The 27,904-nt window shown below is 55.3% G+C and overlaps 1 protein-coding gene across 1 annotated transcript; it reads right to left on the reverse strand.

Annotated features, from left to right (window-relative positions):
* On the reverse strand, positions 1-27,904 carry FCHO1 (FCH and mu domain containing endocytic adaptor 1). The gene is given in 34 exon segments (XM_032628561.1): positions 1-283; positions 844-925; positions 927-1,008; positions 1,525-1,581; positions 2,234-2,433; positions 2,887-3,019; positions 3,326-3,481; positions 4,206-4,314; positions 4,470-4,557; positions 4,667-4,779; positions 6,666-6,690; positions 6,692-6,750; positions 6,753-6,815; positions 6,818-6,940; positions 7,332-7,423; positions 7,986-8,038; positions 8,401-8,436; positions 8,519-8,697; positions 9,181-9,238; positions 9,641-9,664; position 10,285; positions 10,374-10,452; positions 10,569-10,613; positions 11,706-11,802; positions 11,895-11,993; positions 13,026-13,130; positions 13,372-13,524; positions 15,124-15,265; positions 16,421-16,495; positions 17,549-17,640; positions 22,183-22,257; positions 22,659-22,747; positions 22,982-23,026; positions 27,843-27,904. Coding segments are annotated over 31 exon segments (2,670 nt in total). The 5' UTR covers positions 22,210-22,257; positions 22,659-22,747; positions 22,982-23,026; positions 27,843-27,904; the 3' UTR covers positions 1-260.

The raw sequence follows: 27,904 nt of genomic DNA on the forward strand, positions 1-27,904 counted from the left end.
TTATTTATTTTATTAGAAAATAGAGTGTTTATTTAAAGAACATTAAAAGGCCAAGGACCTGCATGAGAGTTGGCATGGGCAGGAGAGGATCTCAGGCTCAGCCAGACTGAGTGTTGGGATCCTCTCCATGGAGTCAGGGGCCTCAGGGGAGGCCAGGGTGGGGGGACCCTCGGGTCTAGCAAGAGGGCCAGGGAGCAGTCAGTGAGCACCAGGACGCAGTGCAGAGCTGGGGCCAGTGGTGCTGGTCGACGTCTGCAGGCTCAGCAGCTCACCAGATACATCCCTGTGGAGGCAGGGTTGTGAGGGGTGCAGGGGGGGCTCTTGCCCCTACCCTGGGATCCCCCAATCCTCTACAAACACCCCCCTGTAACCCACTGTTCCCACTGCCCCATGGACCCCAGCAGCCCCTTGTGGGGACGGGAGAATGGGGGTGGGGATGGGTGCGCCAGAGGGGCTTCTGGCTCCCTGCCTTGGGTTCTTGCAAGGATGCCGGCCAGGGGACACTTCTTCCCTTTTTGGCTGCACTCGCGGCATATGGGATCTTAGCTCCCTGACCAGGGATCGAACCCGTGCCCCCTGCAGTGGAAGCTCGGAGTCTTAACGACTGGATCGCCAGGGAAGTCCTGTAGGGGACACTTCTTGATCCCTCTCATTGGGGCCCTGACCACCCCTCTCCACCTGTGCCCCCCATCTTGGGTCTCCAGGCCCCAACACCCACCTATCCTTTCCGAACACCCCAAATGCCTCCCCCACCCCCGCACCCTGGCAGAAGCAGGGAGTGGGGCTCAGAGCCCGGCCTGGTCCTTGGCTCCGGGGATGCGCAGCGGCAGGGCGAGGGCGTACCTGTGGCGAACCTTCTCTTTACCAGTGACATGCGGTAGCCACTCCCCACCAGCTCCAGGTCCACGCCGGACAGAGTGGCCCCCCTCGCTGGTGAACTGAGCAGCCACAGGGCTGGGTGTGCTGGGCCCCGAGCATGGCTCCCAGCTGGCAGACAGGCGGCCAGAGCCTGGGGAGGTCTGAGGTCAGCTGTGTCCTGTTCCCCGACCCCAGTCCTGCTGTGACCTGGGCTCCTCCCTCAGCCCTGCACCCGAGCCCTTTGATCTGTGGCTCTGTCTGCTCCGTTTGACTTCCTCTTGGGTCCTGCACCCTTTTCCTTTGGCCCCACGGGGCTGTGTGTGGTTTTGCAAAGGAATCCTGCCTCAGGGCCTTTACACCTCTTGTGCCCACCCCTTGGGATGCCCTCTCCTCCAGCTTCATCAAAGCCCTCTCAAGCTTTCCTTGATGCCTACACTGCCCTGCTCCTAGCACATCCCCAATCCTCCCCTAGTTTGTTTTTAAAATTTTTTTAGCTGTGTCGCGCAGCTTGCGGGACCTTAGTTAACCGACCAGGGATTGAACCTGCGCCCTCAGCAGTGAAAAGTGGAGTCCTAACCACTGGATTGCCAGGGAATTCCCTCTCCCCTAGCTGAAGAAGCCTCTCCCATTTGAGACCCCAAGACCTTGAGCACAATCATAACTCACCCCCCTGTCTCGGACACATCCGGAAGCTTCCAAAGGAGCCTCTTCTCCTCCAGGTTCCTGGCATCAAGAGAAGATTGGTCCGGTCTCCACCAGAAAGGACATTGGGAGCCCAGGGTCCCAGCTCAGTTGCCTCTTGGCTACATGACCCGAGGAAGCCGGGTCTCCTTCCTGGCCTCAGTTTTCCCATGTGTGAAATGGGGGTGGGGTATGGAGCAGCTGGTTCCTGAAGGCTCTACAGCCTTGCAGCACTTTTAGATGATGCATTCGGCCCTATCAATTTGGCTTCTTGGTTGGCAGGTCCTACCTTTTGTACAAAACAAAGGCAAACATTGTGCGGTGACTAAAAGCCAGGGACCACCAGTGGGTGGCTGGGTTGAAATCCTGGTGTGACCTAGGTAAGTGACTTAGTCTCTGTGTGCCTCAGCTCCCCCTCCGTAAGTGGGGATGATGGTGGCCAACCCCTTGAGGGATTGCTAAAAGCCCCAAGCCTGTCAGTGTGTGCAGAACACAGGGAAACAAGCCTGACATGTAGGAAGCTCTCGGTGTCAGACATTATTATTGCTAGTAATATCACCCTTAGCTCCAAGCAAGGTGAGCCCACGGTGAATGGTCAGGCCTAGGGTGGACCCTTCAGTTGGTGTATCAAAGGGAGCTCTGCTAGGTTCTGGGGGCACTGCTGAGCTTCCCCAGGCCTCCCCCATGCCCTCACCAGGTGGCAGCCGGCTGCAGGCGGACGTTGGTCACAGGCTCCCCTATGGGCAGCAGGATCTGGACATTGGTGAGTGGCGTGGACACGGCTGTGACACCAGGCCGGTAGCAGTACTCCACCGAGACCTGAGTGAGGGTCGCCCCGCACTGCCAGTGGGTGCTCAGCTGCAGAGGCACGGACTGGGGACCGGGGCGGGAGAACTAGGGGAAGGGAGAGCAGGAGAGAAGACACGGCTTGAGCCGTCCTGTCCTGCCACACCGCATACTATTCAGCCACACTGCCCCTGCCACGCCACCCGCCATTCAACTGACCTGACTGCACTGCCTAGGACACCCCAGGGGCCCTTTGTTGATGAGAGGCTGTGTTACAACACGTCTCCAGCAGAGGGCAGACGAATGCCCCATTCTAACAAAGTCTTGGGGACAGGTGCCAGCTGCCAGGTCCTGGGATCGGACCTCTTCTAATCTGCACGATGGGGCCATCTGCACTAGTGGAGGCCAGGCCCCCCTACACTGCCCACCCCGCCTACAGCTCACCCCACGGTCATTGCTATCAGCCTCCATTTCTGCTGCCTGCTCACCCTGTCCCCATTCACCATCCCCTCCCTGCCCCCCTCTGCCCCCCGCCCCCGCCCCCCGATCCACCTGGCCCACCTGGTACCGCAGCAGCACTACATTGTAGTAGGAAGCAGCTGGATTCTGTTCTGCCTGACGCTGCAGGGCCTCAGTCAGAGCCGCCATGTTGAGCCAGAAGTCTTTGGTCTCAGGGTCGCTCTGGGAGGGGTCACTGCAGAGACCGGGAATAATCACCCCAACCCTCGGGAGATGCCGTCCCAAAGCCCACCTACACCAAGGGCTTCCTAAAGATGCAGATTACCAGGCTATCCTTGGGACCAATAAAGCATAACTCCCAGGGAAGGGCGAGGGTGGGAAGCAAAAGACGGAAGGAGAGTGAGTTTCAGAGAGGGAGAGCAGCTTGCCCAGGGTCACACAGCAAATCCCGGGAGGCAGAACAGGAATTCAGAGCCGGGGTGCTCCTGGCCCCCACCAGTCCCTGGAACCCCCTAACTTTTCTCCCTTTCCTCAACAGTACCTGAAAAGCAGGTCAGCATTGGGGTGGAAGTGCTCAATGGGGGCCGTGTGCACGAGGCGGAAGCTGAGGACCGGTGGGGGTGGGGTTCCGCTGAACACGCGCACGATACCAGCAGGGAAGGTCATGGTCAGCTCCCCAGTTACTCGAGCCAGGCAGCTGGTGGGGGCGGGTGGTGAAGGCACTGGGCGTTGGCTCAGGGCTCTGCCTGGCACCTCACGCTCCCCTCTCTCCTAGTTTCACTGTAGCCTGTGGTTCACCAGGTCCCTCAGAATCAACGAGGCTCTGACCATGGCCAGCCTCCCAGCCCCAGCCTCCACCTCTTGTGTCCCTGCCTGGACAGCAATCCAGACACCAGGAAGAATCCACACTGGGCTGAAGGAGACAGGAACACCCCCCTTCTCCAGTTCTCTTTTCCCCAGGCCACCAGGAAGCTCAAAGCAAAACATTCAGTTTTTGTAACTGTCCTCAGCTTAGGTTTCCGGTCCAATACTCTCCTCCTCTTTGTGGCTTGATCTTAAGGTCTTTTCGTCTGGGCACCGCCCCCAGATTATCCCTGCCCCCTCCACTCACCCTTAACCTGCTCCCTCCACGGGCCTGGCCTCTGGTCTTGCTCCCTTCAGTTTGACGCCCACAGCAGCCTCAGAGGAGTTCCTCTAAAACCGTGGCTACATCAATGCCTAGCCCTGCTCAAATGCCCTCCATGGCTCCTACAGCCCTCAGGATGGGTCTGGTTGTTCAGCTCAGTGTTCAAAGCTGTTCCACGGTAAAGCAGATCATGAAACCCATTTGAAAGCTGTCCCTGCCAGAACCTAGATGCACAGCCCCCAGGGAGCCCTACGTTTGCCTGTCACCATCTGCACCGTGCCCCACCACTGTGTACCTGGGGTTGTGGCCACGGAAGTAGGCGTGGACATACTCAGTGAAGGCAGTGGCCACGGGCAGGGCATCCTGGGAGCCCAGGACCACAGGGCTTGGGCCCCGGGAGACTCCTGGGGGTGGCAGGGAGGGAACGAGGGACAGGCAGAGTGAGCACAGGTCCCAGGCTCCAGAACCCGCCCTCTGCCGACACGGCCTCCATTGTATCACTAAGCCACACACCCAGATCAGAGAAGGTGAAACTGAGGCCCAGAGAGGACCCACGTACCATGTCCTGTCTGGGATGAGAAGCTGGGCCGTTCTGGGATGGTGCTGGGGGCTGAAGAGCCCAGTGGGGAGGGGCTCAGGGAACGAGACTGGAAGGGAAGAAGATAGGCCAGCCTGTGAACACCCTAGCAGCAGTGCCCCGATGCTGACCCTGGAGGCGACCCCCAGCCCGGCTCCTGCCCACCCCCCTCACCCTACCAGGTCCCCGTTGCTGCGCATGAGGGGACAGGATGCTTTTCTGGAGCGAGGTCTCCGGGGCGGGGCTGCCAGGCCCTCCCTGGCTGCAAGGTCAGCAGGTACAGGCATCAAGTCTGGGGAATGAGCATAAGAACAGACATGGCTGAGCTGCTGCCTGGGCCTCTCCAACCTCCCCAGGGGAGGAACTCAGCCCCAAACTGGGAGTTGGGCTTATAGGAGGAGACCCCCTGATGGTTGGAGTCCTAGGGCTACAGAGAAGGTGCTGGACAGGACTGTAGACACCATCTGCAACCCTGAGTCTCCCAGACACTACACTGGTGGCTCAATAAGGGGTGAGCTCCCCATTACTGGGGGTATGCAAGCAAGGGCTGGATGCTCAGGAGGCAGGCACTCTACGGGGGGTGGGGGGGGTGGGGATTTGGCAGAGGCATTTTACCCAACATTCAGCACTTCCAAGGGTAGTCTCCCACCCTGGGTTGCGTCTGAGTCACACCCTTCTAAATTAACTAATCATGGTGTAACACCTAGGTTCCCCTCGCTCTCTGCGTCACTAGTGTCCCTGCTTTGCTCCATCTACAAACGCTTACTCGCCCATCTCCCCTCCTACCTACACCCCAGGCTGTGCCAAGGTTCTCAACAGGGTTGGATCCTTCATGATGCTGGGGCCACCCTGAATACTGTAGGGTGTTGAACAGCCTCCCTGGCCTCCACCCCTCAGACGTCAGGTATACCCCGCCCCCAAGTGGTGACGATCAAGTAACAGTGGTGACATTGCCAAGTGTCCCCTGAGGGGCATAACTGGCCCAGTTGAGAACCTTAGTTTTTCTGTAAAGCGCAGACAACTTTATCTGTCTACACTCATGGTCTACACTCACTCCCCTGAGCCCTCCCTTGAACCAGCTCCAACCAGGCTCTTTCTTTAACCAAGGATGGTACCAAGCCCCCCACCCCACCCCCCGCCACCCCGTCACCACTGCTGGGGACCTCATGTGGTCACAGCCCACAGTCCCTCTGACTCGGGCCCCCAGGAGCCAACCAGTAGCCAATCCCCTCCTTCCTCCCCCACTCTAGCCCTGCCCCTGCTCCACCCTGGGCGCTCTCCTACCCTCTCCCTGGGCAGCCTTCCATCCCACTTCACCTTGATGATGTCTTCATACAGCTGTCCACAGGGTGCTCCAGCCTGGCCTCCCCCATCCACCTGCCATCTAAAGGCCCAGCCTTGACACGCCCCCCACCCCAGCTTCTTCTGCCCCATCTTCCCTGCTCTTTCTGCCCTTCCCTCTCCTTTCAGCTGCCCTCAGGCCCTCTGCCCCGATTCCTCTGTTCTCTGGGTCCCGTGACTCTCTTCTGGCCTTCTCCCCACTGTTACCCCATCACCACTTACCTGGACTCACCTCCCTCGTCTCTGGCTCTCATCCTTGCCTACCAAGCGGTCAGAGAGAGCCTGCAATCCAAGTAGGTGCCACCCCTTCTTTGCTCACAGCCCTCCCTCCTGTGGCTCTGACCCTGCTAGCGGTAAAACTCCCATTTCTCCCTGGGGACCACCAGCCCCCACCCTGATCCCATCTCCCTGCCGACATCTCCCCCTCCACTCCCTCCTTCTCCCTTCATCACTCTGCTCCACCCACACTGGCCTCCTAACTGTTCCTCAAAGGGTCTTGCCTGCTTCCACCCCAGGACCTTTGCACAGGCTGTGCCCTCTGCTGGGAATGCCTTCCCCCCCACCCATGTCCATATGGCTGCGTCCTCACCTCCATCAAATCCCAGCTCAGATGTTCCCTCCTCAGGGAGGCCCTACCCTTCTGAGTCCTCACCAGGCACCTGCCACCTCCTGCCTTGTTAAATATCCATATCACTATTGTCCCTGCAAGGGTGACGGTTTCTGCCTGCCTGGGTCCCGGCTGTGTCCCCAGCACCCTGTTCAGACCCTGGCCACATTAGGTGCTCAATCCTCCCCCAGGACTCAGATAACTCTCAGACTAGGGGTGGAGGAACTCACCTCCTCCAGCCACAGCCTCCACCCCCCCAGGGACCCGGGGATGGTGCAAGGGGCTGTGGTGAGTCTGATGGCAGCAGAGGCTGTGTCCCCTCGACTCTGGGGGCGGCACCCTACAGGTAGGTGGGCTCTGTGGGGTGCCTGGGCGGGGAACCAGGAATCCGGGGAGGGGCCGGGTGCCACGTGGGACGGTGAGTCCAGGCCAGAGTCCTCCACGTTCTCGGGCGACGAGGAAGAGAAAGGCGAGGGGCTGGAGGTGAAGCCAAGACTGCTAGAGCCTGGGGTAGGGAAGGGGACAGCCAGCTCCAGACCCCACTCACACGGAGTCCCGTCCATCCTCCCGCAGGCCACGCCCATGTCGAGGAAGGTCCGCCCCCATATCGATGTCTCCCCCACCCCACCCCCACCCCAGGCCATGCTGTCTGGCTACTTTCACCTCCACTGATGCCTGCCTATCCACTCATTGTCATCCTCACTCCCACGAAGGCCACACCTTCTCGCCGGCTCCGCCCATTCGTGCCATGGCCTCGCCCACCCTCACTTTGACCCACAAAGGACACCCACACTCCTCCCTCCGGCCTGGCCCACGGTCCTGAGCCTCCTATCCTTGCAGTGGCCCCACCCTTCCTCCTGCTGGCCGCCCGTGTCCCGAAGCCCCACCCCCATCACCTGTAAAATCTTCATGGTCAAAGGTGGACTCTAGGGGAGGCCCAAAGAGGTTCTTGGAAACCTGCTCATCCGATTGCAGCTTCTCTGCACAGCTGGGGACAGGGAATGGACAAGAGGGGGTGTTTCCATGCCTCCTCCCACTTCAGGACCTTTGTACTTGCTGTTCTTGGTCTTGAGCTCTGTCCCCCACGATCTCCCTGCGGCCACCTCCTGCTCCTTTTCAGGGCTCAGCTCAGAGTCCTCGCACCTCCCTGCTACCCCTCCACCACGGCCCCAACTAAAGTCACCCACTCCTATTTTCCATCACATTGCCTGCTTCAGTTTCTCACAGCACTTGGAAGCATCGAATATGCTCTAACTTATTTACTATTTAAAAAATCTGAGCCTCTAGAATGGGACTCTGAGGAGCATCTGTCTTGGTCATTTATCTCCAAGAACCCAGCATAGCACAAGTACACATAAGGTGCTCAATAAACGTTCATCAAGTGAATGACTGAGTGGTCCCTCAAAGATGGCACGCCCTTAACTCCCTGCCAGGATAAGAGAAGGGGAGTCGGAGACATGGGGAGGCAACAGGGGAGGAGGAGAGAGGCAGGGACGGCCCTCACCTGCCCACTCATGTGGGCCCAGTGCCCCACCTCCCATGGAACCCACCTGCCAGCCCTTGGGGCAGATCGAGGCCTCTGTAGTTTTCCCAGCGGTGTCCCCTGCAAGAGATGTACCTCCTTGAGACTTTCTGTCGCCAGGCCTGCACTGCTTCCCACTCCACACACCAAGGAGACCAAGGTTTGGAGCTGTCTAGTCAGCTACCCAAGGTGACCAGCAAATCAGGCAGAGAGGGGTTCGAACCTGAGCCAACTTGTCTCCAGTTTTTGGCTTCTTTCCCAGCCCCAGCGATCCCTTTTGGCTCTCGTTTAATTCTCATAATGACCCCATTTTATAAAAGGAGATCAGAGTGGGTAAGCAGCCTGCCCCAAGTTACACAGCAGAGCTGGAATTCAAACCCACACCCACACTCCAGGCCAGTCTCCCTTCCACGTGCTCCTCATCAAACTGAAGACCCCTTAACAGGCTACTCACGTGAAGAATGGCGTTTCATGGTGCCCTGTGGACAAAGGGGTGGCATGAGGTCGGTGGCATCCAGCCAGCCCCACCTGCCCCACACACAGCACCTCCCCACGCCTCACCCCTGGGCCAGGAGGGAGGATGAGGCTGCCAGCTGTGGCCCTAAGCTGTGCTGCGGCTGCCTCGGGGCTGCAGGTTGGGGCCCGGGCCGGGGCGGGCTTGATGTGCACGTAGAATTTGCGGGGCTCGTCATCATCGAAATCGGAGTCGCTGGATGAGAAGCGGGAGGGCTCCGCTGTGCGTGCACTGCAGTCAAGGGCCCAAGCGGATTCTAACACGGGGTTTCCCTCCAGTCAGCGCTCAAATCCATCTCTTCCTGCTCACATCCCTTCGAGGCACTGCCACAATTCCATCTCTCACCACTTGCCACCCTTGCCTCGACACCATGTATTTGCCATTCGCCTCCCCCCACAAGTCTTCATACAAGCATGCCCTGTCCTAACTAGTAAACTCCTATTCAGCTGCTAAACCCCAACACTGGTGACCCCCTCCTCCAGGAAGTCCCCTTGGCTCCCCCTCTGGGGTAACCAAGCTCCCCTCTCTCCCTCTTGTTCAGCCCTGACCCGCAGGGGCAAGTGTCTGCATTTGAATCTGCTTGGTTCACAGCCGGAGGCTCCCCTCAGGATGTACACAGAGAGGGTTGCTAATGGTGGGTGGGTCACTGTGGACAGAGCTCTGTCCTTGCTGTGCCAACAACTGCCCCCAGAAGGCGCCAGGAGGATATTGTTCTGGGTCACGTCAGGCCGGACAGTGAAACCTTCTTCATCCACCTCTGGACATGTCTGGGGGGACAAGTGGTGAGTTAGTCTCTCTGGTACCAAACCTCCCATCTCACCCTGCCATGCCCCCCTCCACCTGTGGGCCCTCACTCAGACCAAGAACAACCCCAATGGCAATAACGATCTTCTCGCAGTTCGTGGGCAGGTTCTTGGAGGAACAGAACATGCCGCAACCTGTCCTGAGGGGCAAATCGAGGGCTAAGGGGGGACATTGGTCCCTCCCACGTGGTCCGTGGGAGTTTGCAGCCACGGTGGGATCTGAACCTGGTCCCTAAGCTGTGCTACCTCTTGCCCCTTGAGCTCCAGGCTTGGCTTCCAGGCCTGGGCGGGGGTGGGGTGGGGGGCCCAAGGTGGGATGGACCCCTCCCACTTGCAGCCCGGCCTGGCCCCTCCCGTGGCACTCACCCCTGAATCGGGCTCCAGGGAATTCTCTGGGAATGCAGAAGGAGGTGTCAGTGTCAGCTCCCCCACCTCCTCTGGCCCTCCCCTCTGCCCCCAACACCGGACACGGAACCTGGGGCCAGCCCCTGGGCTGCTATGTTGTCCTGAACTAGCCCTGCAGGTGGTGGGAACTTGGGGCTTGCTTGGGGCCGGGGCAGTGAATCTGGAGTTAGCTGAGCACGGGGTGTTCTCAGTCAACTTGGAAGGGGAGGAACCCTGGAGTTAGTCTGAATGGAGGGCTCACCTTGGCAGGGAAATAATGGGGCTAGCCTTGGCCAAGAATCCTGGGCTAGCCTGGGAGACCATGGGCATAGGGAGGAATGTGATACCCGTCTGGGCAGGGAGACTCTTGGGCTCATCTTAACAAAGCAAGAATTGCAGGCTAGATTAGGTGGGGAAACAGTAAGGCTAGCCTTGACAGAGGGAGAAATCCTGGGCCAGCCGGGGAAGGGGGAACAGGCAGGCCCCGGTCTAGTCTTGGCAAAAGGAGAATCCTGGACTAGCTTGGGCAGTGGTAATATTGAGCCAGTCTGGGACAGAGGAGCTCCTGGCCTAGCCTGGGTAGAGGGACTCCTGGGCTAGCTTGGAACACGATTCTCCTGGGCTACCCTAAGCAGGGCCCTTCTGGGATACCCCTGGGCAGGGGGAGGGATCTTGGGTTAGCCTGGGCCAGGGCTGGGTTGGGGTGCTTCCTCACACAGCTGCAGGTGGCTCCCGCTCCCGCCGGCTCAGTCCTGGGAGACGAAAGGCCTTGGCTCCCCGCAGACGTTTCATTGCTGAGGACAGATGAGGGGGATTGCAGCTGAGCCCTGGGGGGTTTCCCCTTCCCATTCAGCTCTGTCTCCCTCATCCCTGTGGTCCAGCCTGGGCATCCAGGCCCAGACGTACTTGCCTTCCTGCAGGGCAGCCGTACTGTACGTCTCAAAGTCCAAAGGCCCTGAGACAGAAAAGATTGAGACACTCAGCTGGGCGGGGAGGCTGGGCCTGGCAAGGGTAGCAGTATACCTCCGGCCACACAATGGCACCTGGATTTGAGCTCAAGACCAGTCAGGGTCCAGGGCCTGAGCCAAGATGCTGAACCAGCCCCAGAGATGGTCATGAGTGGGATGGGCCAAGCGTTTCTGGTCCTGCCTTGGATGGTTGCCACCTTGGGATGGACTGGAGGGGGCACTGCCTGAGTTACTTCTTCTACCTCCAGCATTTCTGCATGGAACTTGGGTGGTTCAGGGGATGGACCATAAGTCTGTGAGGTGGGCTGAGCATCAGGTGCCAGGATGATGACCTGGGACTCTCTCTCAAGGGTGATGGGGAGCCATAGAGGGTATATAAGCAGGAGCAGGGCATGACAAACCCGGAGCCAGTGAAGGGCAAGAGTGGGGGCCCACACAAGGAGAGGTGACCTGAGCTGGTGCTGAGCTATAGAGACAGGAGGGAGAAAAGACAGACCCTAGTGGTTTGACTAGAGCTAGGGACGTAAACTGTGCACCAGCATCTACTGAGTGCCTGCTATGTGCCAGGTACACATTTTGCCCTTTATCTGCATCAAATTACTGAGCATCCACAACACCATTAGGTGGGGGTTATTATCATCCCCACTTTACAGATGAGGAAACTGAGACTCAGAGAAGGCAAGACAGACGTCCAAGGTCACACAATGAGCGACAAAGAAAAGACACAAACCCAGATGTGACCCCAAACTTCTGCTCTCAATTCTTCCTCAACTCTGTATCTGGACATTTCAAATTGGTCTTTTGCTCAGCAACCCTCAATGGCTCCCTTGGGCCCTCAGGGAAAAATGTGAAAGGCTGAGCTCGGCATTCAAGGCCCCTCTGGTATCCAGTTGTAAGAGATTTACACATAAGATCAGTCAGCAAATCCTCTTCCTCTGTGGGCTGCTGAGTTAGATTTGTCATCAGCCCATTTTTCTGATGAGGAAAACGAAGCCCAGAGAGGTTCATTCTCTTCCCTCTTGAGTCCTGTTCCTTCCCTACAGCTCCACAGCCCAACCCCCACAGACGCCCAGACTCACCAGGCTTCTCCTGGCCTGTGCCCTTGCTCTCTGCAAACTTCCTCAGCAGCATCTCCACGCTGATGTTTTCTATGTTCTGCTTAAACTCCTCATGTACCTGGGCCAGGCGGACGAAGTGTGTAATCAGGCAGGGCCAAGGCCCTCTTTCCCAGAACCCCAGCTTCATTCCCCACCCCTGGCCCCACTCACCTGCCCAATCTGCACATGGGTGTCCTCCACTGAGTGAGCATAAGAGCCCAGCAGTGCCTTCATTTGCCGCAGGTGCGTCTCCTCCATGGCTTGGAAGCGCTGAGGCAGGAGGGGAGGGGCAAATGGGAAGGTGGGGCCACAAGGAGCGGCTATGTGACCCAGCCTGACCAATAAGGATGCTCCAATCCCTGGCCTCAGTGATTGGTTTGGGGAAGAGCTCTGGGACTTCTGCTGGAACCATGGAAGAAAACACTTTCATACCCTAAGTCAATGTGTTGGTGGATGCATGTGGGTGCTGCTGGTGGCTACTTTGCAACACACACACACACACACACACACACACATCCGGGAGGGTATGTCTACCTGGGAGTAAAGCCCTCAGGGAGAAAAACAGACTTGAGAGACAGAGAGGCAAAACTTCCTGCCAATGCCATTGGAGCACCTGGATCCAGCCATACCTGAAGCTCTGCCCCCTGAACTTTTCAGTTCCCTGAGCCTATACGTCTCCTTGTCAGTTTGAATGAAGATTTCTATCACTTGCAACTTTCTACCACTGCAAAATCGGAAAAAAAAAAAATCTGATTCTTAATCCTGAGATCCCAATCTGCTTTTCAAACATTTGGGTAGACAGAGACCCAGAGAGGTGCAGTGCCTTGCCAAAGGTGGCAGAGCTGGGGAGAGATGGAGGCTGGACCAGGAATCCAGGCTTTTCAGCTACCATGACATGTCAGGAGACTCTTGGCTTCTACACTCTGCACTGTCTTCTTCAAAAACCTCATCAGTGATAATAAAAATACTAATACTAATACTCCATAGAGTGGTCTCTACGCACCCGGTACTGTCTGAAGACTTCACATATGGTGACTCATTTAATCTTCACAACGATTCTATGAGGCAGGTACTATTACTGCCCGATTTTACAGGTGGGGAAACTAAGGCACAAAACTGATCTGGTTTCTGAAATAATAATAACAGTAAAAAGAGCTAAGTGGCTCTAGAATTCTACGGCTTTAAGCCTGTGATTCTAAGGCTTCTGGAGTCAAGGGTTTGGAAGGTTCTGGACTTCTGGGGCCAGAGCATCCTGGGCCCAGGAATGTGTAGGTCTCTAAGGTACAGATGCCTGGTTCTTACCAGAGCTGAGTCCAGCATCTTCTGCTCGAAGTCGGCACGGGCTGAGTTGTACTTCTCCACTGAACGCCGCAGGCTCTCTGCTGCCTTCTTGGTCTTGGTCTCTGCCTAGGAGGCACAGGGAGGGGACGGAGTTGAGAGGGTGACACTCAGGGCACTTCCCCCGGCCCCATCCCCCAGCACGTAGACTCCTTGGGGTGCCCAGCATGTATGTGGTTCATGCAGGTTCAATGACCATCGCTCTGTGATACGTTTTCACTCTCCCAGCAGGCAGCTCCGTCACCCCTCGGCAAATTCCTCTGACCTGTGTGGGCCAGCGGTGGCTGGGGACCTGCAGCTGTGTGCCCACCTTGTCCATCTCCTTCTGGCTGGTGCTCTCCCTCCGCAGCCGCTCCTGGTCCATGCAACGGTTCAGGTAGTTCTCACGGGACTTGGGCAGGAGCTGGCTGACGCCTGCAAGGACCTGCACAGCGTCCAGGGTGCCCACTGCTTCCTCTTTGCACTGTGGGGGCGGAGAAGAGCATGCGGGCCACCTGAAGCCCCTGCTGGGGTACAGGACCTGAGCAGACCCCAGGTGTATGCCGTGAAATTCCCAGCTTCCCAAACTCTGTGGGATTCCAGGTCCTAGAGAATACTTTTTCTGAGTATTCTATGAATTTCAAAATTTTTAACTCTTTAAATAGGTAATATTTACACATAATTCACATTTCAGAAAGTTTTAAGGGATGAGTTCAGGTAAAAACCTCCCATTATTACCATGATACTTCTCCAGAAATAACTGGCACATGGACCATCAAATGTGCCCATTTTTTATGACAAATGGCAACAGTCCATACTGTTAAACTCACTGCTTTTTCCACTTAATAATTCATTCCCAAGATTGTTCCAGATCAGCCTGTAGAAAACTTCCTTGTTCCTCCATTTTTTAAAAACTGTGGTAAAATACATATAAAATAAAAGTTGCCATCTTAACCATTTTTTTTTTTTTTTTTAAATTTATTTATTTATTTATTTTTGCCTGCATTGGGTCTTCGTTGCTGCGCACGGGCTTTCTCTAGTTGTGGTGAGTTGCTCCGCGGCATGTGGGATCTTCCCGGAGCAGGGCTCAAACCTGTGTCTCCTGCATTGGCAGGTGCATTCTTAACCACTGCGCCACCAGGGAAGTCCCCTTAACCATTTTTAACTGTACAGTATGAAGTACTACCAACTCCCTTTTTTTTTTTTTTTTTTTTGCGGTACGCGGGTCTCTCACTGTTGTGGCCTCTCCCGTTGCGGAGCACAGGCTCCAGACGCGCAGGCTCAGTGGCCATGGCTCACGGGCCCAGCCGCTCCGCGGCATGTGGGATCTTCCCGGACCGGGGCACGAACCCGTGGTCCCTGAATCGGCAGGCAGACTCTCAACCACTGCGCCACCAGGGAAGCCCCCAACTCCCTTTTTTAACGGGGGTTAAAAACCACAGACTCAAGACTTCCCTGGCGGTCCAGCGGTCAAGACTCCGCACTTCCGCTGCAGGGAGCGCAGGTTCGATCCCTGGCCAGGGAACTAGGATCCCGAATGCCGCACGGTACGGCCAGAAAACAAAACAAAACAAAACAACAAACAAAAACCCCTGTAGGTTCTAGGGATCTGTAAATGCAAAGCCTTTATGACTCTAGAATTATAAACTTCAAATATTTTGGGATCCTGAGAGTCTACGGTCTGGCTCTTCCAGAGTCTAGAAACGTCAAATAACAAGATCTGTAGCCCCTGATGCTCTAGATCAGGGGTCATTTTCACACATCACAAAATATTCTTCTTTTGGTTTTTTTTTCAACCACTTAAAAATGGAAAATCTATGCTTAGCTCGAGGGTTGCACAAAAACAGGTGGTGGGCTGGATGTGGCCCGCGGGCCGTAGTTTGCAAATCCCTGCTCTTGAATTTTGAGACTGAAATTCACCAATGCTCAGGTCTGTGAGATTCTGAGTTTGATGTCGTGGAATTAACAGAATTCTCAGAGGCACACACCAGGGGCTGGAGGTTCCAAGGCCCCAGAAGTCCTGGGATCCTGGGAGCCACTGGCATCCCCCATCCACCAGCCTTGTGGTACCCACAGCACACACCTTCTTGTGTGCCTTAAGCTGTTCCTCGCCGTAGCGGAGCACGTCCTTGATGAGGTCCTGCAGCTTCCGTGTCAGCTCCAGGTGGCAGAGCGCCAGCTTGTCTGAGGAGACTCGGAAGACCTCCCAGAGTGGGGCGAAGGTCCTGGAAACAGGTGGGGTCACACATCCCGGGCCCAGCAGGCCCAGCCCCCCAGGGACCCCTCATACAGCATGGCTGGCATTGGCTCAGGCATCGAATGTGTGCCGGGCCCTGCTAAGCATGAACACATATGAATTCATTTAATAATCCCCACTGCAGTTGTGTGAGGTGGGCCTGTGGCAGATGGGGAAACTGAGGCATGGGAGGCTCCATAACTCACCCAAGGGCCCTCAGCAAACGAATATCAGAGCTGGAATTTAAACCCAGGCCGAGGCCCCGCAGTCCTCTGTCTGGACTCCAGGCCCCGCCTGATACTCACAGGCAGCTGAGACTCAACCTGCCCAAATCAAGTTTGAGGGGCTTTCCCACCTCGGCAGAAGACCCCTCTGGCCTCCCCACTGCCTTCGCTCTCTGCTGCCGCCATTTCGGCCCCCGACAGAACCTTTGCCCCACGGGAGCCACAGGGAACTTTGCAATGCCAATGGAACCACATCACATCCTGGTTTAAAAGTCACCTGTGTGTTGGGGCCCTGTGGCCACTTCCCTCTATTTCTCCCTACTTCATCTCCAGTTCGTCCAGGCCCTGCAGCCATGCCAGTCTCTTGGCTCTTCCTTGAACATGTACGGTGCGTTGCTGCCTCAGGGCCTTTGCACTAGCTGAGCCACCTGCCTGGGTCTCTGTCCCGCAGACACCCCCATGGCTGATTCCTTCGCATTACTGAGGTCTCAGCTCCAGAGACAGTGTCCAGCCTCTAATGCGCCTATTCTGTTCTCTTCCTAGCACTTTTCTCCCTGGGAAAGGACTTTGTTCACGTTTGTGGTTAACAACCGTCTCGCCACACATCCCAGATGTACATCTATGAACAGGGCATGAAGGTGACTGGAGGCTTTATCTGTCTTGATTGCCCCGGGCCCCCTGGTGCCTTGAACAGTGCCTGGCACACAGTAGGTGCTCAGTCAATATCCAGTGAATGAATGAATGAACTAGTGAATGAATGAACTATATTCCTCTGTCCAATTAGCCCCATAAGCAGGGGGATGACTCCCTGTTCCACATATCACAAGCGTGAAGAGATGTCCACCCAAGGGCAGGCTCCTGTTGCCCCCACCAGCGCACCACACCCTTGGCCACTCCTGCCCCACCCAGAGCCCACTCACCCCACCGAGGTCCCGTTGCTGGCCAGCTTGGAAAGTTTTGCCATTGCCTTCGAGTAGGTCTCTTCGATGGTGGCCCTGGGTAGGAGGACAAGGCAAGGATGGGGAAGGTTCTGAGCACACTTGGGAAAGGCCCCACACCCCTGGGCCTCAGTTTCCCCATCTCAAGCATCTGAGCGGTGTCTCTCCAGGAGAATGATACAGTCCCCTGACAGGGAGAGGTGTTCTGGAAATTCATGGGAGAGGTTTTAATCCTTAAGTAAAAACATCAGTAGTAGCAGCAGATAAACCAACTTTTAAGCACATAATATAAATGTTTTGTACGCTTTGTCTCCTTTAATTGCAGAAGACAAACTCGTATTTCCTTTTTCCCTCTAGACAGACACTGCTAAATGCCTACCTAATATCCACTCACATTTTCATCCTAATAGAACCTCAGTTTTGTTTAGGGTAGCAGTGTGCCCAGTTAAAACCAGTTACCCATTGGGGTATTTTCTGAGAGAGGCACCCGTGGGGTAGCATAAGCAACAGTGGATGGATCCAGGGTCTGAAGGCCCATAAAATAAAGAGTGGCCCCTGTCCTGTATGGCTGCGACAGGTCCCACGTGACAGCCACAAAGAGAAAAACCTGGTTAATAATCCTTTGGACTTTCTGCCCAGATTTAACGGGCGTTCAGCTGCTGAGAAGCTGGGGAGCAGAGGCTGCCTTGCAATTTGAGTTTATTATGTTTTCTCAGACGTCGGAGCATTGACATGCTGAGATGTAGATTATTTCATTACACATGATCTTTCTTTTATCATACTCAGGGCCCCGAGATTGAGTTTTCAAAATTCTCCTTGTAAGTAGGTCATATTAGCGTCTCTTCAGGGGGAGGCGTTAGAACCTGGTGATTGTCATTTAAGATGGGGCGTGGGGCTGATAGTGTTGAGAACCATTGGTTTGGAGGGTCTTCAAGCCCATTTGGTTCCTGGAGACCCCAGGGGCCTGGATCCTTTCTGGCAGGGTGTGGTGTGGTGGGAGGATGGAATGGGCAAGGGAAAAGGGGGGCACCAGGGTTGGGGCACAAGATGAGCATGGCTGTGTGGACTGTGGGACATGGCCATGGGGTGGGTGGGGCTTGGGGACCTCACCTCTCCCGGATGAAGTCAGCCAGCTCCTTGGTGGAGATGGGCCCCTGCTTCACGCTGTGGTACAGGACCTCAAAGCCATGGTTCTTCTCTCCCTGCAGGGAATGGGGGTGGAGACTGAGAAAGGGGATGGAGAGGACCTCAAGGTTACCTAGCAACAGGGGCTGGGCTGAGGAGCTAACCAGAAGAAGTCCATCCTCTTGGTTGTAGGGATTGGTTCAGGCCTGAGCCAGTCAACCTGTTGCATTTCCCCCTCGTCACAAGGATTGGTTCATGGGCCTTAATTTGGTCCAATCAGAAAGAAGCCTGGGAGAATTCCCTGGTGGTCCAGTGGTTAGGACTCTGCGCTTCCACAGTCAGGGGGCCCGGGTTCCAACCCTGGTCAAGGAACTAAGATCCCACAAGCCACGAGGCGTGACAAATAAATAAATAAATAAACAAAATTTTAAAATAAATAAAATAAAAATTCAAAAAAAGAAAGAATCCTGGGATTTTTCTCCCATAGTTGAGGGAGAGACATTCTCATTCACTGGTTGTCTCTCTCTGTCACTATCTTTCTGTCTTTGTGTGTGTGTGTACCTCTGCCTCTGTTTGTTCCTTTCTCTATCAGTCTCTTCCCCTGTTTTTCTCTCTATCTTTCCATAAATGATTGTGTGATCACAGGAGATACTGGAAACCAAGTGGAAACCATGAACTTTGGAAAGAAGCTGAACCTGAGAGGGTCTGAATAAAAAGTGTGTTGAGTAGAGTTGCTGGATCAAACCAACCCTGAAAGCCACACTACTGCACAACTTTTCAATTTTATGAACTAATATGACCCCTGTTGCTTAAGTCACTGTAGTTGTGTTTTCTGTTCCCTTCAACATGAAAACTCCCTCTCTGAGAACCCCACAAAGCAGGATGCAGGTCTGACACCTCTCTCAGGACCCAGCAATATCCAGTACAGGGTGGGGCACAGAAAGGGCATTTCAGTTTGTCGAATAGATGGACAAAGTTATTTTGCTCTTACCTGGGACTGGTGGGAACAGAGCCTCTACCCTGGTGCCTGCTGATGCCTTGCACCAAACCTCTTTCCTCCTAGTTCTGGGGTCACCATGGTGGGAGAGGCCAGGCCTGTGCTGTGTGATCCAGATCAGTCACCGTCTCTCTCTGAACCTGTAGTGGCTCCTCATTAAGATGGGGGCAGGGAGTCACCTACCTCTCATATGGGGATGAAGTAAATACCAAGATGATCCACATCACGCTCCCCTAAAGCCCCAAGGCAACCCTAGTTTCTGCTGATTCATGGTATTACTTAGTTATCATTGCTTTAAGGTTGCTCTTGTTTTCTTCTCCAAATATATTGATTTAAAAGGGCAACGCTTACCACTATTCTCTTTTTTCTTTTTTAAAAAATTTTTTTTCTTATTTTTAGGCCACACCACACGACATGTGGGATCTTAGCTCCCCGACCAGGGATCGAATCCATGCCCCCTGCAGTGGAAGTGTGGAGTCTTAACCACTGGACTGTCAGGGAAGTCCCTACCACTGTTCTAAGTGGAAAGCCAGGACCCCTTGCCATAATGAAGGGGACGGGAAAAAAATAAGGCAACGACTATGTTTTAATGCCAGCCCGATCCTGTCACACGTGAAAGGCAACATGTCTGAACGCTGAGCTGTCAGTTAAAAAGGGTGATCAGCTGTGGTCGGAGGGAAGTCGAGATATTTTAGCAGCAAATGGGGCCTTGTAATTAGACTGAAAGAGGAAGCTCATGGAGGGATCCAATGTTATTTAATTCCCAACACAAATCACTAAAGTGATCCCTTTGGGAACACTTCACAGCCCCTCTGGAAATGATGGTCTCCTCCATCCTCCTCCAACCTGAGGGGTTCAGCCCCCCAGTTACCTGGAAGCTTGAAGGATAAAGCCAGAAGTCACCACCAGATGATCCCTCTTGCTGTGCAAATGGAAAAATGGAGGCCAAGACTGGGGAAGACCCAGGACAGCCTCTTGGCCTCGCCAGCAAACAGCAAATGGTGCAGACATGCTGCTCTTTCCCACCACGGTATCCTTGCTGGGGCTGTTACTGTCACCTGGCTCACTAGCCTGCAACTTTCTCAACCCATCCAAATTCTCCCACCTCTCAAGGATCACTGCCAGGCCCTCCTCCTTCAGGAACATTCTTAGACCCTCCTCAGACCCCCACTTCCCAACATGCATTGTTGATCCCTCCAGCTCCCCAGGAATATATTTTCTCTTATACTTCTTTTTTTTTTTTTTAATTTAATTTTATCTTTGGCCTCGGCTTACGGGATCTTAGTTCCCTGACCAGGGATTGAACCCGCACCCTCGGCAGTGAAAGCACACAGTCCTAACCACTGGACGGCCAGGGAATTCCCTAGAAACATACTTTCAAGGCCCAAGTGTCAAATCTTCCTCTTATGCACTGGGTCACTCTGAGCCAGTGACTTCACCTCTCTGGGTCTCAGTTTCCTCATCTGACAAATGGGGACAATGACAGCACTCACCTCCCAAAAGTCTTGGTGAGATGAGGCTGGTACAAGACACAGGGCCTCCTGCACAGTGCTGAGGGCTCAGCAAACAGCCCCAGCAGGCCTCCGCCCACCCTGCCCAGGGGATCCTCGGGTGAGGCTGCACCAGGCACCGCCGCCCAGGCCAGCATCTGGAGCTGACTCAGAGCCAACTGCTGGCCCGTTTCCCAGATCTGGCAAAGCCCCCAGCAGTGTCTGGCTCCCCCAGGCTGGGCTGGCAGCCGAGGGTCCTGGGAGGGGCTGTCTCGGGCCTGTGTCTTCTTTCAGAACCTCTGGACTCCAATCTTGCTCCCACGCCAGCCCCAGAGAGATCTTTCTAATACAGCTTGATCATGTCCCTCTCCTGCTCACACTTCCCCCGTGGCTCCCCAGTGCCGTCCATGCCTCCAGACCTGACTTGGTCCAACAAGACTGGGGCATCCCTGTGTGGCTTGATTTCCCCTGACTGGAGCGCCCTTCAGGCCAGTCAGGGCCCCAGCGTCACCCAGCAAAGAGTCACCAATACTAACGATAGATTAAAAAAGAAACATTAATTAAAAGAAACAGACATTCCAGGGGTACTACCTTAGTCCTGGGGAAGCAGGAGTTTCATCCCTCTTTCCCAGATGCAGAACCTGAGGCTTTGAGATGCAAAGCCACCTGCCCAAGGGCTCCCAGAAGAGCCCAATTCAAATCCCAAAGTCAAAGCTTTTATCCACTGTGTACCAGGCTATCTTTGGAAGGAGGAATTGGGGGTGGCTTCTATTTTCTCTTTGCTGGTCTGAATTTTCTGCAGCGAACTTGCATGCCTCATACAATGAAAAAGAATTTAGAAGAAATGTAGGTGCCGCATGCCATTAAGAGAAATTTAAAATAAATGTAGGTGCCGCTGTCAGGGCTCCAATACTTGGGCGACCACCGATCCTGAAAACGGTCCACCCCCCACCCCTTACACAGATCACCACCAGGGCCTCTGAGAGTGGCAGCACTCTGATGGGGTCACACAGCCATTCAGAGGCAAATCCAGGGACTCTGACCCTTGGGAAGGAGGTGGAGGTCCGTTCCCCCGCCACCACTCCGCAATTGGCAAGGGGATGCAGCCCCTTTAAGAAAGCAAGTGCTAGTAAGAGGAGCCCCAGCTGGGGAGGGAGCAAGGCCTGTTGCCATGGGCAACGGGTTGCCTAGCAACTGAGCTTCCTCTGCAAGCTCTGGGCTTGCAACTGAGGAAGGGGCTTTCTGCCCTGGTCCTTGCCTGATTCTCCTGTTCACACATCCTCTGTGGCTCCCCATTAGCCTAGCTCTGCGGGAGGAGTCCTTGTGCCCTCAACTGGCCACCCAGTGTCACTTCTCTGGATTTCTGCCCAGGCTGTTCCCCCTGCCCAGAATGCCTTTCTGACATCCTGGAAAATCAGCCTTCAGAGCCCATGGCAAACACAGCTCTGTGTCCTTGCTCCTCCTCTGGGCATACCCAAGGCTGGGTTCAGCCCTGACCCTACAGGGCTGGGTGTATCTTACTGGCTCTGTGTCCCCCAGACTGGAGGCTTCTCAGGGTCAGGGCTTGGATGGAATCTCTTGGGAGCTCCAGCATCTCCCAGAGTTGGCTGGGTGTGGGGTGGTGGTGACAGGGAGGGAGGGAGGGAGTGAATGAATAAAAACAAGTCTGTCTCACTGGCTCCTTGAGGCACAGTACGTGGTCCCCAGCTCGGAGGGCAGACAGGTGAGCGGGTCCCTAGGGGTCAAGTGAAGAAAACCCCCCAACTCTCCAGGATGGGGAAGATGTGGAAATTCCCTGGCTGGAATGATCCTGGATCCTGAAAGTTCAGTCTGGCCCTGGGTTTGAGCCCTGACTCTGCACTTTCTCACTGGGCAACTTCGGGTGAGAGATTCCTACTCTGGGCCTCAGTCTCCCTGTTCAACCTGTGACTTGCCCAAGATCACAAGGCCTATGACATCTGGGGGTATAGATTCAACCCCAGCCTGACTTTTCCCACTTTAACTTCTATCCCCTGCAGATCCTCTATCTGCCCAAGACTCTGCCCACAAGCCCCCCAGGTCCCTCCATCTCCATAAAAGCCCGCACAGCCCTTCCAGGAGCCCCCACCAAAGTAACAGCAGATCTTACTTACCCAAAAATACTCCCCAAAATACGACATCCTGATGGCCTCTATGGAGACCCCCGAAGGCTCCCGTCTGGTGCCTGTCTGAAGAGAGAGGCAAGTTTGAGCTGTAGTCATAGCCAGCTCGGGCCTGAGGAAGGGAAATTCCAACTGCTCTCCTTGTGGAGGAGGGAGAAAGAGGATGGAGAAGGAACCAAAAACCCCAAGGCTGGGAGTATGCCAGGGCCCCTGAAATGATACAGCTCTGGGCATGGTCCTCAAGTAGCTCCCAGCCTAGGGGACAGAGCTGGATACAGATGCCCAAGCCCTGTGGGGTCAGACTAAATGAAGAGATACGGGCTAGGGGAGCCTAGACTAGAGGAAGGGGCATAGGGGTTGGGGTTTTAAAGCATGAATAGGAGTTCATGGTCGGGGATGGGTAGAAAAGCTCTAGGCCATTTCACATATGGAAAAACTGAGCCCTGCCCAGAGGCGAAGCTACTTGCCAAGGTCACACAGCCAGGAAATGACAGTGGATTTGCACTCGTGCCAGCTGAGTCCCAACCTGAGCACTCAGCCCCACGCTGGGCAGCTCCTGTGGGAAGAGGGTCTGGTGAGAGATGGACACTGGGACTGTGATCGGCCACATGGCAGTCGGGGTCCTTGAAGTGCCCCTAAGGTTCTCTCGGGCTCTCCTGAATCCCTCTACAACAGTCTCCATGTCATGCACACTCCTGTAATGGAAAGCTCATCCCTCACCATGGTGACCCAGCTGACACTGGTGCCCCTATGAGTCCCAACCCTACCCCCTGGAAGCCAATATGTTCACCTGGTATCTGAGTCACTGTCCAGCTCCGTGCCTCAGTTTCCCCATCTGCAAAACAAGAGGGAATGCCTAGAAGGGGTCTTGCTGGAGGACCCCAGGCCTCCCTGCAGAGGGGGCAGGGCCAAGCCACCAGACGAGGGAGGGACACTTGGTGTCCTTGGCATGTACTTGAGGTTGGGCTTGTCACTGGAGCCCGCAAGCCTCATCCATAATTCATGACCCCGCAGGCAGCTCAGCAGCAGCTGGGAGCCCAGGAGGTACAGTAGCAGCAGGGACGGGGCCGGTGACCGCAGGATGGGAAAGCTCCCTGGGCCTCACCAGGAAAGGACTGAGCAAGGACCTTGGACAAGGCTGTCCCTTTCTGAGCCTCAGTTTTCTAATCTTGAAAGTGAGTTTAATTCGACCCATTATCAGCTAGCCCCTGGTCACTTGACTTCTGTAAGTCACCCAGCACCCACCATGTGCCTACCTGGCCAGGACAATACCAGGGTCCATGAGATGATTCAGCCCTGGGCCTGCTTCCTGAGGAGCCCTCAGTCTAGGAAAACAGAGCTGAACACAGATACCCCAGTCCTGCAGGGTCAAAGCTGAACCAAATGGAGGAACAAGGACTGGGGGACCTGGACTAAAGGAGGGGGCGTGGAAGTTGGGGTTTTAAAGCATGAATAGGTGTTTACCAGGCAAACAATTATTTGATTCAACAAACATTCCCAACCACCACCCTGTGCTGGGTGATGCTGGGGCCCCTGAGAAACTCTAGCTCCTAGTGTAGCCCCTGAGGAAACCCAGTCTAGCTGGGGATATGCTAAGCTGACATCCCAAGGGGGAAAAGCCCTAAATTCCCATCTCATGTCTTAGTTCCTGGCCATGACCTAGACCCTGAGCATCTCCAAATCCCTTAGAGTTATGCTAACTGATAAGGGAACCACTAGTCCCACGTGGCAACTTATTTTTAAACTAGATAAAATTATATACAGTTAAACCCCTAGTTCCTCAGTTGTGCCAGTCTTGTTTCCAGGGCTCAGGAGCCACATGGGGCTGGTGGCCACCCAACTGGAAAGCACAGATAAAGTTCTGCTAGACAGTGCTGCTCTAGAGGATCCTAGGAGCCACCGGGCCCAAGTTCCCCAGAAACCAAGCATCTTGCTACTGTTTTTACAACTCCCATTAGATTGCCCCTCCCCCAACACATACACTGAGCACGAATGTGTGCGTGGCACTGTGCCCAGCTCTTCACAGGTACCACACATTCATTCAGCCTTCACAACCACACCGCAAGGCTCAATCCCAACTTTACAGATGAGGAAATTGAGCCACAGAGAGGTCACTCACTGGCCCCAGGTCACTATGATTTTGTCCCTGACCTGTCTGCAAAAGAACTCCTGTTCGAAACTTCCACACATGGCTCTGGATCTCCATCTTCCCCCGACCACCCTGCCATCCCTCCCGCCACTCAAGAGTCGTAATGGGGGTCGGGGTGGCAGAGCAAAGGGTGGCCCTGCACAGGCCCCAGCCCGGCCCAGGAAGTGACACCTACTGTTTCTCCTGAAACCCGGGCCAGGTAGAAGAGTCTCCCTTCTGCTCCTGAGCGGGGCAAGGAGGGGCAGTGGGGGCCTCCCGGCCTGGGCTCAAACTCACCAGACAGTGAATGGGGCCAGAGCCCCTGTCAGCTGGGGCAGGCACCAGGAGACAGCCACGTGGCCCCTGCCACTTCCGTTAGCACCAAGCAGAGGCCCCTGTGCCTGGGGGACAGGAAGCTCACCCTGCCCCGCCCACGGCCCAACAGCCACCTCCCCTCCCCCTCCAGACAGCACCCATGGGACCTCCCTGGCACCGTGCAGGTCCTGGGTGGATAAACTGAGGCCCCTAGCCGGGGCTATTATTACCAAGCAAATAATCTTGACAACAATTGTGAAATAATAGTACCCACAAATTGAGCACCAACCCTGGGCTAAACATTCCACACCTCACCATTCTGAGGGGGGCCAATGATGCCTGCTTCACTGGGGGGGAACCCAAGACTCAGAGAGGGGAGTCCACCTGCCCAAGGTTGCACAGCCCATGAATGGGAGCACCAAGACTCGAACCCAGGGCCGCATGAGGACGTTCATAGGCCAGAGGCACTTTTGCTTTCATGGGCCCCTTCCTCCATTAAAAAAAGAGAATTTAAACTATATTTTACAATTACATTTGGCATAGAGACGAATATATAAATACCATATATTAAATGTTTGCTTTGACGCCAAAGCTTGTTTGTTTTTCCCCTTCTGATTTTAAAAGAAGTTAAAACACCTCTACAGACCCCTGAAATATTGTGCCTGAGACACGGTGGTCACTGTGTCTGATGAAGTCAGCCCTGCGTGAACCCAGGTCTCCCAGCCTCCACAGAGCCAGGGCAAAGCCCAGAGATAGACAGGGACTTGCCCAAGGTCACACAGCAGGTTGTCAGTGGACCTGGATGTCCCCATCCTCTGGCTGCTGGAAGTGGGGAAGAGTCCTTCCGGAGGTGGCTGACACAGGCTCTGGGTGCTGCCCAGAGATCCACCCTCCCCAGCACCAATTCCCAAAACCTTGGGGCTTCTTGCCGGTTCAGCATTAGAGCAGGTCTCGGAGCAGATAAAACAAGACAGGAACCAAGTCAGCAAAGAAGGCAGGGCTCCTGTTCCTGATGGGTTGTCTGGAGCTCCTGACCTCTCACTTGGTGGCCCTGGGCTGCCCCTGACCTCTCTGGGCCTCTAAGGTTCTGCGAAACAGGATGTCATTTTGCTCCCCCTCGGACTCCAATTTGCTCACAGTAGGGCCAGTTTGGGGTTTTTCTCTTCCTTTCCTGTGACTGGCCGCTTGGCTATGCTGTTTCAAGGACCAGCTCTGTCATGTGCTTCCTCCCCTCTAAGGCTGACCACCAGGGCTGTGCCCATTTACACAATCTGGCTTGATTCTCACAATGGCACTTGGAAGCAGTGTCTCATCTCAGCCATTACCCCGATGAGACAACTGAGGCACCGGCCCCATGTCACACAGACCGGGCTGTGAATGGCATCTGAGCTTATGCTCAGGAATTTTCAGTCCTCCCGCCCTGGTCTCCTCCCTCTCCATCACTTCACTTGGAAAACACTTATTGAGCACCAACTGTGTACCTGACTACCGAGCTCTGGAGACACAGCAGGCAATACCCTTGCAGACTTCCCTCTCTCCTACCCCTGCCCCAACCCGAGTCAGCTGTTGACCCCATTTATGCTCACTAATATTGTAATTAGTATTATAATTACAATATTATAATAATAATAATATTGTATGATAATGGTTGGAGTTTTATAATGATCATGTCTGCACTTGCAGCACTCCCATTCTCACAGTCTGCTCTGATCTTCCAAGGGGGATTCAGCCCATTTCACAGAAGAACCCATCAAGGTGCAGAGGGGCAAAGCCATGCACAGGAGAGCTGGGTTTGAACCTGGGAGCGTTGGACTCCCAGCCCCACCACAGGGAAAGAGCCCCAAGGGATAGGGGTTAGACTGGCCCAGTGCCTCCCACCTCCTCCTGCCCAGGATCCTGCTCAGGTACCAGCTTTGCCCCTGGTGTGGGTGAAGGTATGTGGGTCAGGCTGTGCCCCAGGCAGTCCAGTGGGTGCAACCAGGGTGGAGGAGCCCCTGTTCTGATGATGGTAGCTTGGCAATATGTTTTACTGTCTGGCAGAGCAACCCTTCCAGCAATGCCAGAATGTGACCATCAACCCATTTTGCAGTGTAGTAAACTGAGGCTCAGAGGCCAGCAAGGCATATGGGGAGATCTCCAAACCTATTGCTCTCTCTCCTCCAACCACCAACATCTTTAGCAAAAGGGTGGAGTTACATTTGGCAAAAGATAGGGTGGGTGGGTTTCAGAATCTGTAGAATATAGGCTCCAAAGCCCACTTTCAAAAAAAAAAAAATCAAGGCTCAGGGAGGTCTGTCACCTGCCCAAGGTCACCAGTGAGTCAGGTCCAACCAAAGCCACCTCCAGGTCCCCACTGTGGCTGGGGCAGGCAAATTCTGGGATCTGAGGCAGATGGAGGGGCCACCCACCCCCCAACACTCCTCCGCACTTCACTTGCAGCCAGCCTCCAGCAAGATCCTAATTTACGATTTATTTTAATCCCTGGGAACAGATGCTCGCTGCCCAACCCCACTGAAGCAGGGACCACCACCAAGTCCATGCTCCAGGTCTCTCTAAGCCTGGCCCAGCAGGCAAGGGACCCCACACTGACCCCTTGCTAGAATTCCAAACTTGGGGTCCCTGCAGAGGACGCCAGTGAAAGGCCCCCCCACCGCCCATCCTTGTGCTGGGGGGGGCTGGAAAAGGACACTCTAGAGGAGGGACCAGGGGACCCCCAGCTCCTCGGCCAGGCCTAGATCGGGGTTCATAGCAGAGAAAAGGGGTTCCTCATCTTGGTCCCCAGGGGTCTACAGGCCAGAGCTGGGAAAAGGGAAATTGGGACCCGTTTCGGCTGTCCTGGGTCCCAGGCTGGAGGGAGAGTGGCGTCTCCATCTCTGCCCCGGAACCTAGACCCAGATCCAGGCTTAGAATAAAGGGATCTGGGGAGGGGTCTCGCTTCATAGCTGCCCCGCTGCACGCTCCAGTTCTAGGCCAGGAGATGGAGGATTTGGGAGGGGTCTCTAGCTCCCTCCGCGGATCCCCGATTATCACGAGGGAGCGGGGGGCAAGGACGCGGAGCCCACTGCGCAGCCCCCCCACCCCCTGTTCTCCATCCCTCACACCCCGCCGCGCCTTTGACCCCCGGGACCGCCGGGCTGCCAGGCGCGGTGCGCATGGGGGGCTGCGCGGGCCAGGGGGTTTCGGGGGTGTCTCGGTGGACAGCACTTACCTCCCGAGCTCGGGCCGAGCCCCGCGCCCGCCGCCACCTGCGGCTCGGTCGCTGACACGCGA

This window comes from Phocoena sinus, chromosome 3, assembly GCF_008692025.1.
Source record: "Phocoena sinus isolate mPhoSin1 chromosome 3, mPhoSin1.pri, whole genome shotgun sequence".
In the NCBI taxonomy this organism is placed as follows: Eukaryota; Metazoa; Chordata; class Mammalia; order Artiodactyla; family Phocoenidae; genus Phocoena; species Phocoena sinus.